This window comes from Gymnogyps californianus, chromosome 1 (assembly GCF_018139145.2).
Source record: "Gymnogyps californianus isolate 813 chromosome 1, ASM1813914v2, whole genome shotgun sequence".
Lineage (NCBI taxonomy): Eukaryota > Metazoa > Chordata > Aves > Accipitriformes > Cathartidae > Gymnogyps > Gymnogyps californianus.
The window spans coordinates 29329067-29342421 of record NC_059471.1 but is presented as its reverse complement, the minus strand read 5'-3'; the positions used below and the strand labels follow the sequence as shown (position 1 = coordinate 29342421).

Sequence of the window (13355 nt, the reverse complement as noted above, 5' to 3'; positions counted from 1 at the left end):
ACTCCAAACAAGCTGTAATATTTCTTCTTTTCCTTTCCTGCTCCTTCCCTGGCATAGCAATGGTATGATCCCTCTTTGAGCAGGAAAAGATGCTTCACGAACCCAGCTGTAAAAAACACACTTCTGTAACCAAAATATTTCAGAACTAAGCCTTCAATACTCACCCAAAGTGTTTGTTGCAAAGTTTTTTTCAAGCCCATCTTCAGTTAATTCTCTGTTATTCACCATACATCCTGCATTGTTGATCTGTAAGACAACTCCTGTAAACAAAAATAATCTACACAAATATCTACAAACAAAACCACACATACAAGCAGTCCATGTTAGTTTGCTGTTTTCTCACACTGCAACGCAAAGCTACAAACTGTTTCAATAAACCACGCTATTCCAAGTCACACTACTCTGTCGCTGATCATAAAGGTTTTTCACAAAACAAAGGATCTTCAGAGAAATGGCTCGCCACAGATGTATTATGCTAAGAGCCAACAGTCCTCTTAGTGCTTTACTCCATGTTTTTAAACTCTTTTCTCACAGAAAGTAATATACAAGTTGCAGAGCAGATATTAGAACATAAATATGCAGCGTAGTTTGTTAGTCTCATCTGAGAGACCACACTGACCCCACATCATCCATGCTATGGGGTGATGTATTCTCTTTTAGGGGAAAATTCACTACGGGAAGCTGTGCAACATGCAGTAGGATGGCCCACAGGAACTCCCACCCTCAGTAAATTAAAAGAATTAGCTCCAAACTTGGCAGATTAGCCAGGTGAGCAGGTTGCTGCATCCAAGTTAGCCCTGAGAAGAGCAGAGCTAACCAGCAGAGGTGCTTCATACTGACCTTGTGCCCTGGTTGTAGGGACCCCAGCTTTTCTCTCTGCCTGGCAATCCTGCACAGATACCCCACCTGACTCACGCATTGCTAAAGTAGTGCTGCACCACACAGCATGGATACACTGTAAGGTAAAGCCTCATGAACAGTCAGAAGCTTGCAAGCTGTGTGCAGCTAGCATATTCTCAGACACACTTCTTTCTCTGCCTTACCTTCCAGAGGAAGCTCGAGCTTTTCTTTCCCACCTCAAAAAGAGATCTGCCCCTATATACCTTCCTGCTCGTTCACTGCCACTCCTCAAAAGCTATTTTCCCATTTCTATCAGAATTTCCTCATCTAGTAAGCACCAAAACAACTGTTCCAGCTGCCTCAGTTTTAGTACAGCCTCCTGAGGAAATTTTCACTGCTAAAGGAGAAAGTGTACCAAGCCCCTTACCAGGCATGACGCTTAACTGTCTGCTCTCTCCCTGTCTCTGTTTTAGACTGCTCTAACTAGACTTTCTATAAAAGTTTAATCTTTAAGAAGAACTAGCTTTAAGAGGGACAAAGTTATTAGTAATGAAAGTCAAACAGAAAATGTGTGGTAAGAACCTCAAAAGATGCAGCTAAACAATTACAGCTTTTCTCTCTTTTTTGTAGGGTATCTCTGTATGTGAACTGAGACGGACAAGAGCAAACAGACCATGGAGACTACTGCAAAAATATTTAGACAAAATTAAGCAGAGACTTGTGGGCCAAACTGTGAAATCTACACTACCTGTTGGACAAATTCATAGGCTATGCACTCCAAAGACAGACACATGATTTAAGTACACAAACTTACCAACACATTTAATTTATGTTCATTTTTGAATTTTTCAGCAAACTTCCAGATTTCCTTGGGATTAGATATATCCACAATATGCAAGAAGATATTCTAAAGGAAAAAGAAGTAAGTCACAATCAACAGGGACAGTGAAGAGATCCTATTCACTGTTAAGGCCTGTTTAGCTGAAAAGGTATTTAAGCATTATGAAAAAATAATATTTCCAGAACACAACTAAAACACTTAGGTTAACACACACAACTGGGAAATCTAATTCTAGTCCTGAAAACATGCTTAGTCACTTGATTCAGTTGCTTCTGAGCCGTAGCTTTTTAATGCCGAATTTATTAAAAGAGAGCCCTACTTAGATAAATACATGTGACAGACAGTCAGGCATAGTAAAGAACTAGAAAAATATTGCAAAGCTTGCAAAACTTCTATTTAAACAATTCATACAGCAGCTTCCTCTTTAGCTGAAAGCAACTTTCCAAAGCAATGCTCAAGGTCACAGCATTAGAGAACAATTTAGGCTGGAAGGGACCTCTGGAGGCCGCTTGGTCCCACCACCATCTCAAGGCAGGTAACCGAGAACCAGGTTGTCCAGGGAAGTTTTATTTCCAAAGATGGAGATTCACCAGCCTCTCTGAGCACCCTGCTCCAGTGTTTGACCACCCTTATGGTGAAAAAAAAATTTCCCTGTTACAATCTATGTCTGCTGCCTCTTGTCTTTTCACTGCAGACCTCCAAGAGAAGCGTGGCACTACCTTCCCTACACCCTCCCATCACGTGGCTGTAGACTACAGTAAGACCCATCTCAGCCTTCTCTTCTTAACACTAAGCAAAACCAGCCCTCAGCCTCTCCTTGCACATCACATGTCCCATCCCCCTAGTCACCTTGGCAGCCCTCCACTGGACTCGCTCCAGGACATCGATGACTTCCTTGTCCTGGGGAGCCCAAAATTGGACACAGGACTCCTGCTGTGGTCTCACAAAGGCTTAAAAGAGAGGAAGATGCACTTCCCTCAGCCTGCTGGCTACACTCATGTCCATACAGCCTGGGGTGTGGTTGGCCTTCCTTGCCCCCGGGCACCCTGCTCACTCAGGGACAACTTGTCACCCCCAGGTCCTTTTCTGCAAAGCTGCTTTCCAGCCAGCTAGTCCCAGCCTGTCCTGCTCCACAGGGTTACTCCATCCCAGGGCAGGATTGTGCATCTGCTCTTGGTGAACTTCATGAGGTTCATGTCAGCCCATTTCCTCACCATCCCTCTGAATAGCAGCCCTGCTCTCCAGCTCCCCCCGCCCCCATTTGAGATCATCTGCAATCTGACAAAGATTGCACTTCACTCCATCATCCAAGTTGTTAAAAGAGATTTTAAACAGGTTTTAGCCCTGTATTGACTCATGGGGGATGCCACTAAAAAATTGTTCACAGATCAGCTTTGTACTGTTGGTTGCTACTTTCTGAGCCAAATCTTCCAGACAGTTTTCCACCCAGCTTGTCATCTACCAGTTCAAACCACATCTCTCCAAACTGGCTACAAGGATACTATGGCAGACCATGTAAAAAGCCTTGGCGAAGTTAAGGAAGTGGCAAGCACCGCTCTCCTCTTGTCCATAGGCAGAGTCATGTCACCAAAGGCAGCGATCAGGACAGTCAGGCCAGGTTTGCCCTTGATAAATCCACAGTTTTTTCTCAATCACCTTCCTGTCTTTCATGGCTTCCATGAGGATTTGCTCCACATTTTTCCTGGGGAGCAAGGTGAGGCTGACCGGCCTGTAGTTCCTCAAATCCTGCTTGCCTTTTTTGAAGATGAGTAGTTTGCCTTTTTCCAGTTAACAGGAAGCACCTCCCACTTCCAGTAGGTTTCCCTTGAAGACCAACCAGCTTTCCCAAGGCCTTTTGCTCTCCATGGCTGTCTCCCATGGGATCCTGCCAACCAGGTCCATAAAAAAAAAAAAGACAAAATCTGCTTTCCTAAAACCAAAGATTGTGGAATTTAAGATTGAGACAGGCGAGAAGGATGAATAGTAGAATTACAATCTCACAGCCACTTCCACCAAGGCAGCTATTCAAGACTGCTATTTATAGCAGGTCTAGCAGAGATCACCGAGCTAGCTTGTCCAACACTCATCAAAAAATTGTCCTCAATGCTCTCCAGAAATCCCCTGGATTGTTTATGCCTTGACATGTTGCCAGCAGGTATCAGGGTGGTTCAAGTGCTCCATGAGTACCAGGATCTGTGATCATGGGGCTTCCCTAGCCCTCCAGAAAAGGCTCCATCTACTTCCTCTACTTCATCAGGCAGTCTGTAGCAGACACCCACCATGACATCATCCACATTGATCTGACCTCTGTGCCTTGCCTGTAAGCTCTCAACTGACTCATTACCCATTTCAGGGCAAAGCTGCATGCATTCAAGCCACTCCTCTGCATAGAACACAACTTCTCCTCCTTGTCTTCCCAGCTTGCCTTTCTAAAAGGGCTTGTGTACATCCATTCCAGCACTCTAGTCGTGCCAACCATATCTCTCTAATCCCAGTGAGATCATAGCTCTGCAACCATGCATGGATTCCTGTGTTTCCTATGCAATGTGTATTCATGTACAGGCATCTGAGATGGGCTCCTAGTCATGTTGCTTTCACATGAAAACTGTGAGAGCCTCTTCCATTTTGCTGTCCCCTAGACACGTACTTATTGTCCCCATGACTCCACTACTCTTCTGGGTTTGGTCACTCCCCCAATGAAACCAGTTTAAAGCCCTCCTCACTAGCTTAGCCAACCTGTTGGCAAAGATACTCTAGCTCCATTTCGTCATTCCTGTTCAGCAATGCTCACTTCTCAGAAAAGGTCAAAGAGGTCATAAAGGCCAAAGACAAAGTGACAAAGGCCGAAGTGACACCAGCTGCACATTCAGGTGTTGACCTGCAGGGTGCGTATGCTCCTACTCAAGCCCTTCCCTTTCACTGGAAGGATTTAGGAGAGCACTACTTGGGCTCCCATGCCCTTCACCCGCTGTAAGCACTCCTGATCAACTCCAGGTCACCCCTCACAATGTCATGGGTGCCCATGTGGTTCGGCAACAACAGGTACTAGTCCAAGGTTCAGACAAGCCTGAGCAGACTCTCCACAACACCCTAGAACTGAGTCCCCAGCAAGTGACAAACCTCTCAAGACATCACGCCAAGATTGCAGATGGGTGCCTCCAGCCATTATCACCCACCACTTTCTCCCAGTGCCCACAACAGTTCAGGCTCATCTGTCTCCAACACCTCCCCTGACAGAGCTTGTTCTTCCTCATCTGTTACCATGGCACTATACCTATCCTATAAATGCACATCTGCAAGCAGAAAACAAGCCTGCCTTCTGTTGCCAGCAGTCACAAGCTTCCATTCCTCCCCATCTTAGGAGTCTCTATCCACTGCTTATTTGAGCATAGCTTCTAGCTGTCTCTCCTTCCATGCAATGTGGGGTTTGTGCTTTTCTACTCTCTGCAAAGACCCTGTCAATCTCCTGTTTCTGTTCCCTACAGTTATGCAGCCTGCTCATCTCCTGCTGTTGCTTCACCTGGCAGCCCAGCACCTTGACCACAGCAGAACCCAACAGATGAGGCCACCATCATGCTCTGCCCCAGGCCCACAGAGAAGTACCAGTCACTCCCTGCAGCCCGACACCTGCCACATCATTCCTCTGGAGCTCTGTCTGGGCCAGCCTCCCACAAGCCAGGCACAGTTGCTCCAACCAGGGCAGGAGAGCATGCTTTCAGGTGCATCCTGTCTCAGAGTGTTCGGTGCCTTCTGCATCCCCTTCCATGCTAACTGCTGCATTAACTGCTAAGTCCTTGTTAGCCACCCCCTGTCACAACAGTCTTGCAATGTTTTGAAATACTACGGCCAGGAATGTGGATGCAATAGAATAAAAAAAAAAAAAAAAAGGAAAAGCTTGACAGAGCAAAGTTATCATTTTCTAAACCACTAAAGCTAGAAATATTTCCTCTCTCCAAAACATCAAAAACCTTTTACTGTTTGTTACAGGCAATTCTCTTGCTTTTTGCAGATTTGTGTTCTACCTAGTACAAGCACAGTGGCATTTATCAGCATACAAAAGGCATGTCAACTCCTACTCTTCTCCTAGATAGCACTTAGTCTCAAAGACACACCGCAGATAGTCTTATGATGTATCCCAGGAAAAGGCAGTTTTAAAATAATTATGCAGAGGATGTGTTCTCATGCAAAACAACAAATAATCATTAAAGGGCCTCCTCTCTTTCCAAGTTGCTTCTTTAAATACTCATTATACAAGCAAATGAGGTAAGTGAAGAAGCTGAGAAAATTATAAGGCATTATTCCCTGCCTATAATTCTGCTTCCCTGAAGATAAAAAAAAATACATTACTTTTTTATCTCTAGCCATTGGATTTCTGCTCCTTAGTTGAGTTAGGTCAGAATTCTCTCATTGTAATGTTCATTTCTGACCAAAAACTTGACACTGCTCTACTGTTTCTAACTGGATACCTCTCTAAAAGGTTTCTACTTTTAAAGCTACTACCATTCTCTACTGGTACAGAAGAGCTGAAGTTTTTTGGGCAGATGTTCAATATTACAAGTGACTTCAGAGACTGAAAAAGATCTAAATCAACACTTATCTGCTGAAGACTGTCACATTGGCTCAGAAAAAGGACTCGCAGGCCTGTTCCCTATAAAAGTCCTCAATGGTAGCAAAGCCATTTTCAAAGTGAGAGCTAATCTCTGTGACTAGATCTACTTTAACAGATTAGAACTTCCCAGTTCCCAGGTCTAGGTGCAGGTGCCTGCCAAATAATAACTCCATTTCGGCACTGAACTCCGGCATGTGTTGCTGTGGAAGATGGAAAAAAAAAATCTTTGGCATATACTACAACAGGATCTCCATCCAGATGATCAGGAAGAGCAAGTTAAGTCTGGATACAGCTTGTCAAGTTGCAGATAACGCATTTTATTATCTCCCTGGATTGCTTCTGAAAGAGTACTTATAAAGAAGGATGTTCTTGTGGACTCCTTATTAAAATGACTCTTCCCAGTGCAGTCACATGTCCCACAGGGCCTCTTGTACAGCTCATCTAACACTTCACTGAATGCTGCTTTCTATACAAGTGCCCTGTCCCCAGGGTCACGAACAAGTTCTCTCATACTCTTTCATGACTAGAGAAACTACAGGTTTGCAGCCTACCAAAAAGTGGGAATGCAGTAATTGTGCTACTTTTAGAGGAAGAACATTATCTGCCTCAAGTTTTGTTTCACCAAATGACAGAAAACAGAACATGAAGGAACTTTCAGAGGTCAAACTCACCCCTCTTCCCAGGCTGTCTAACTGCAGTTAGAAAAGGAGGTAACAGATAATCACCAGTCTTACTATAGCCATGGGATTACACAGTTAGACAGCTGGAAAGTATTTATTTCTACATAAGGACTGATCTAATTCACCTCCATTAAAGAACCGAAGTGTAATGCTGGTTGGTTTCAGCTCCCTAGTGTGACACAAAGAGCAGAAATTTAGTCAATATGGGATCTCTAACCATAAAAAGTCTTCATAATTTTTGATCCACATTAAAAACTATTACTGGAATCAAAATATTGTGTTCAAGAGCCAAGTCACTATTTAAAATGAAGATAGCTCTCCGTCCAAGTGTTGTGGGTTAACCCCAGCAGGCAGTTAAGCCCTGTACAACCACTCGCTCACTCCCTTCCCAGTGGGATGGGGGAGAGAATCAGAAGGGTAAAACAGACAAAACTTGTGCGTTGAGATAAAAACAGTTTACTAAGTGAAGCAGAGCTGTGTGTGCAAACAAAGCAAAATACAGAATTCATTCACTACTTCACATTGTCAGGCAGGTGTTTAGCAATCCCCAGGAAAGCAGGGCTTCATCACGTGCAACAGTGATTTGGAAAGCCAACTACCGTAACTGTTAATGTCCCCCCTTCCTCCTTCTTCCCTCAGCTTTTATTGCTGAGCACGACTTCATATGGTATGGGATATCCCTTCAGTCAGCTGGGGTCAGCTGTCCCAGTGTGTCCCCAGCCTGCTCACTGGTGGGGTGGTGTGAGAACCAGACAAGGCCTTGATGCTGTGCGAGCACTGTTCAGCAAGAACTAAAACATGGGTTGTCAACACTGTTTTGGTCACAAATCCAAAAACATAGCACCACAGGAGCTGCTATGAAGAAAATTAACTCTATCCCAGCCAAAACCAGTACACCAAGACAGAAAGACAATGACTGGACTTCTCCAAAAGCACACCCTCCTGAACAATTAGCAAAAGCAACAGTGGCAGCTACAGGGGTATACTGTAGAATGCTATATGCGGAAGCAAAAAGAATATGTAACAGAAGGGAGGAGGTAAGGAAGAGATATTGTAAGAAAAGGAGACGGAAAAGTATGTAGAGCATGGAACTAGGACCACACACAGGACTTCACAGAGCAGCCATCCTTAGCAAATCAAGAGCATGTTATTCAGACACATAAAACCTTCAACTCCAACGCTGTAAACTCATAAATGTTGTTGCAAGAGTGTTGCAATGCATTAACTTTTAAAAGCCTCAGCCACATAGTTAAGAATTGTAAGTAGGACATCACAAAACATATTGACAACAAACATTAAATAAAAGAGCATGCTGCTGGTGATGTTATTAATCACAGAAAACATCACCTAGTGAAATTAAATCAGTTCAAACCATATGGATGATAAACTACTACATGTTTCCATGTCCGTATGAAAATACTATTAAAAACACAACAGCAAAATGGCAAAACAGAGTATCTCAAGGCCTCTGAGGTCTTTAATGTTAACAATCTTTCTAAGAGTAAAGAAAAGACTGAAAAACAACTCACCTGATTGCCCGTTTCAGTCACTATTTCTCCTTTGGCGACCTCAGCCCGTTCCTTATTTCGGCAAACCAGATGAACCGTGCCACCTGGTGGATTTCGACAAGAAACACATTTGATAATTAAGCGCTAACTGTTTGGGGGAGGCATCAGCAAAGAGAGAGGGCCAGGAAGTGATGTGCAATTTGCAGTTCTTGTTTGGGGTTAGTTTTTGATACAATCCAAATGAAACAAAAAACACCTTTCGTGATTGCATTCCAGTTTGTGGGAAATCTGTAGCCTGCTAGTAGCAGTGGCAATACCGGTCAGATGGTCACCGAAATATCACAGGAGCTTCCCAGCAAGCAGAACGTTCCCGAGCTGTGCACAGCCAACAGTCCCACTTCTCTGCTGCCAAGAGCTGACTGGTGGCTTTTCATCAATGCTGCTGAAGCTCAGGTCTGTGGAGCTCTCAGGGCTCCTATGACACTTGCTGATGAGCTGGGAGCAGGGAGCTGGTCAGGGCCATAGCACACCATAGCAGTCCCAGGTCCACCAGCCTTGGGCCATTCTCAGGGACAAATTCCCCCCAAAAGGCACTGATTCAGCAGTACCATCAGGCAGACCAGACACACCAAGAATCCCAGCAGGGTCTGTCAAAAGACTGAAGTAAAGGTCCTTCAAACAAAAGGTTTAGGACACAGAAAGTGGATATAATAAGAAAGCAGGAAGATTTCTTCTTGGCTCTGGTCCCTACAAAGGCAGGCAGGAAGGAGAAAGTATCATGCTGTAACAGGGTCCTCACGCAAGGCTGCATGTATGGAAAAGGCCACTGCACTCCAGGTACTGTCTGCTCAAATCATTTTCTGTAAAGTCTGCACATCATGTTTAGTGTTGATAAAATACCAGAGCTACACTGGAAATTGAAGCTAAGGCATCTGTATTGTCAATGCTTCTTTTGGCACATGCCAAAGTTCAGTAAAAGGCTTGAACAACACAAGTGACTGGAATTGCTCTGTGAAACGGAAACAAAAATGTCAGCTGTCAGAATTCTTCTCAGCAGTGGGAGATATGATAAGGACCATGGCCACAAATTGCAGCTTAGGAGGCTCAGGTCAGGCATCAAGAAAAAAAGTTTTCACTAGTTTTCTTCTAAATAGATCAGGCTGTCCCAAGAGGATGCATAATTTCCATCCTTGCGGGTTTCAAGATCCAGCAAGACAAAGCAAAGGCTGGTTTGATATAGTGTTGGCAACAGTCTTGCTTCAAGTGGGATGCTGGACAAGATGACCTCTAGAGGTCCCTTCCAACCAACTTTTCTATGAAAGCAATAGGCAGGGCAAGACTCCTCTCAAAGGCCTGGATACTTACCATGACCTCATAGCTTAGCCACATTAAAGAAAGCCTTCAAAAGAGGACTAAAGTACAGGTAGGCATAATTCTTTTTTATTTTTATGCTTTGTATTCTCTGATCATTACAAGTAATGTGTTAACCTCAGTCACAGGAGTACCTGCACTCTTTAATTTTACCTATTGTTAAAGGCGTTTTAGGGGTTGCTAGCAGTCCACCACTAGAAGGCTCAAGCAATGTAATCCCAAATGATTGATAATAGAAACAACAGTGCCAGGTCACTCTTCCAGTGCCCGGAACCCAAATGCAAGACACCAGGTCTACCCTAGGGATAGAGCAGTCACACACTGCACAGCCCAGTGTGGGGGTCTGATAATGAAATTTTCTGTCTATGAGAGAGGTTTTTCCACTAAGCACCACTACAGCAAGTATACTTGGCAGGCAGTTGATGCAGGCGACAAGCCTCAAGGTTCTTCTGAAATTTTCTAACAGTGTCTGATTCCTCCACTGCACTGCCAGAGTTGGCTGAGTTACTTTTACCGAGTGCACAACTTCAGGCAGCAGTAAGAAACTCCCAAATCTGGGATAAGTATACAAATGACACTAACCGATGTTTAATACAGTTTCATCTTCAGTTTCTGTTACGCATATACCATGCACGGAAGGGACCGTGCACAGACAGGCACTGAATATATACAGATCAGAATGAAAGACAGGAGAATTTGCCCCAGGGAGAACAGATTTCATGAGTGAGAGAAAAGGCAATCAGAAGGGGCAGTGTCCAATGCTCACGTCTTTGGCCATTCTCACTGTGACTGCAGGCTTCACTGCAAAGGAGGGCTTTAATTACAAATCTTATGGCAGCTAAGGATGTGCATTTGCAGATGTTTAAGGAGCTCTTCCCAAAACACAGGGGACAGCACAAGTAATGTGTGCTTAAACACGTGGAAGAAATAGCTGGCCTTCAAGCTGATCAGGAACATTCTCATAGTCTACAGTGGAAAACATTCAATGAAAACAGAGGTGGGTTTTAAGGGCTTTGAATATGAACTTTTTTCTTGCTCTTAAGGAGAGAGGAAAGTTTTGGTGTGACCTATGGACTAGGAAAGGGATTTAAATATATTTTCCATGGTAAAGATTGAAATTATTTGAACTTAAACAACACATGGGAATTGTCACAGTGGTTGGGAGAAGACTGCATCAAACTGGAAGTGCAGTTCACAAGACATAGAGGAAAGCCCAAATCTGCAATACTCATAAGACACCGATTCAGAGAAAAGCTGAACTCAGGCTGACGAAATTGTCAAGACCTTCACTATTTACAAAAATCTGAAGTGCTTGAAGGTAAAGCCAACGTAGCTTGGTTATTCTTTTGCTGAGTTTGAATTCCTCATTTTCTTGTCATGGTGTACTTGAAGAGATTCAACTAGAAACCAGAGCCCCAACAGTTGACATGGAGTTTCAGAGTGAAACATGCAAGGACAGGATCAGGAAGACACTGTTAAGTCAGTTTAACTTCATATGCACAGCAATGCCCACGCAAGGTATCCGACAAGCGGTCTGAGCCCAAGGTTGTTCTTCAGGCTCCAAATACTAGACATGGTGACCAAATCCTATGCAGATCCAGTCAGCTTGACAGCTTGCGAAACCTGGCAGACATATCCATTTGTGAGCAAACAGTCACCAGAGAAAGCAATACTTACATAAGGCTATTATACATAATGGCAGTAGTGGGAACCTGAAATCAATCACTTACTGGCACTGATGGGGATCTTTAACCCAACGGCTCTTTGATGCTAATTATTTTTAATTAGTTTAATTTAACCAAGTCACCACTTTCCTTCATAAGATAGTTATGAAACCTAAGCAGGCAAAGAGAGAGCAAAGAGCTGCAAGCTCCTCCCTTTTATTCTACATGCCAAAGCTCCTATCACTCTTGCACAACAGGAATTATTCTGTCAACTCTGAAAGGGATTAGGTTTATTCTTCAACAGTAGCTAGTTCCAGTTCATACCATCTCCTTGCTTACAGAGAGCAACAGAGAAAATGGTTGCATGTAATCAGTTAAAGGGCACAAACTCCAGCTTATTATCACTAAGATCAAGCACAACTACGTTGCTTCTTTTATATTCCCCCATCTCAACTTAGCAAAGCCAATTGTTTTCTTTCATCATATGATACATTTGTAAGTTCTTCAAAACAGTTCAAATTCAGCCAGGCTGCTGCTTGTACTGAATCAGCCTTAAACAGACCTTGATCCGTCACCAACATCCTTAGATGCCACTATAACACAGACAGTTTCGCTAAACATGCACTTGAGAAACACTTTACAGATCCTCTCCACTACTTTTGTTTCATTATTCCAGTTTTCACAGCACTGATCATGCTTAAACCTCTAACCCACACTAACAGTCCTGTAAAATAATACGCCTGACCCCTCGTCCCAGCGAGTTGCACCTTTGTGTTTGCGCTGGAAGGCCAAACCTGCTTCCTCCCATCTTCTCTGTGACGAGCCCTCAGAGCTCCTCATTACAGGCCGGCTCACCTCTCCTCGCTATCTCTTTGGCTGTGGCCTTGCCAATGCCACTGTTTGCACCGGTGACCAGAAAGGATCTTCCAGTCACATTCACCTCCACATCGGCTGGATTGAACTGCTTGGAAGCAGACTCATAGCCGCTCCTGAATAAATGAGAGACACCTGTGAGAAACTAGAGGCGAGTACTTCCAAAAAACACAGAGGAGGGTTGAAAAGCACTCTCCTCTCACAGCTCGGCATACGCTAAATGCGCCCCCCCCCCCCCCCCCATTACTCTCCATACTCGTGGGACGGGCCACGTATAGTGCCAGTGACACTGCAACCAGTGATGTAGCAACAGCTCAAGGCCACAAGCCACACAACCCAAACTTTGACGCTTGGGAGGTGGCCCAGCTGCGGCCCCAGGGCGGGTGCCTGAGAGGGCCCGGGGCAGGGCGGGCCCAGGCAGCACTGCCGGGCAACTCTCACAGATAAGGCACTGAAATTTGTCCGCTCTCGCGGGGGTTGGGGAGGCTTCGATTAAAAATCTAAAAAATATCAAACAACACCGCGAAACGGTTAAACGCCCGCGGACGCACAGAAACGCCCCCAGCCTGGCCGCAGCGCCCGCCCCGCCGCTGCGCCCGCTGCCGCTCCACGCCGCGCTCCCCGGGGGCAGCCGGCGCCCGTACCTCGTGTACTCCCGCAGCCCCTTCACGAACCACACGGCGTTGCGGTACCAGGACATGGTGCTGCTGCCGCCACAGCGGTGCTGGCCCCGCCTCCGCCCTTACATAAGGCGCCCGGTCCAGCCCTGCCCGCTCGCCGTTAGGTAAGGGCCGACGGGCCGCCCCGCCCTGCCTTGCCCGCGGCTGCCGCCGCCATTGCTGGCTGGCCGCATGAGGGGGAGAGGGGTGTGAGGGAGGGTAGTGTCTGTCTGTGGGGGGGAGTTGTGCCCCCTTCATCCCCTACAGCGGTTTGTGGGTTGTTTTTTTCTTATCCCTTCCATTTCCCCCC

At 45.2% G+C, this 13355-nt stretch overlaps 1 protein-coding gene across 2 annotated transcripts in view; it reads right to left on the bottom strand.

Annotated features, from left to right (window-relative positions):
* Positions 1-13086, bottom strand: part of DHRS12 (dehydrogenase/reductase 12) — a 31854-nt gene extending 18768 nt beyond the window's left edge. For both annotated transcript variants that reach the window (XM_050909487.1, XM_050909478.1), the window contains exons 1-5: positions 13031-13086; positions 12369-12502; positions 8500-8582; positions 1655-1747; positions 165-246 (exon numbers count right to left, since the gene is read on the bottom strand). In XM_050909487.1, coding sequence (XP_050765444.1) covers positions 165-246; positions 1655-1747; positions 8500-8582; positions 12369-12502; positions 13031-13086 — 448 coding nt within the window. The remainder of the gene's footprint in view (positions 1-164; positions 247-1654; positions 1748-8499; positions 8583-12368; positions 12503-13030) is intronic.
* Positions 13087-13355: the final 269 nt, after the last annotated feature.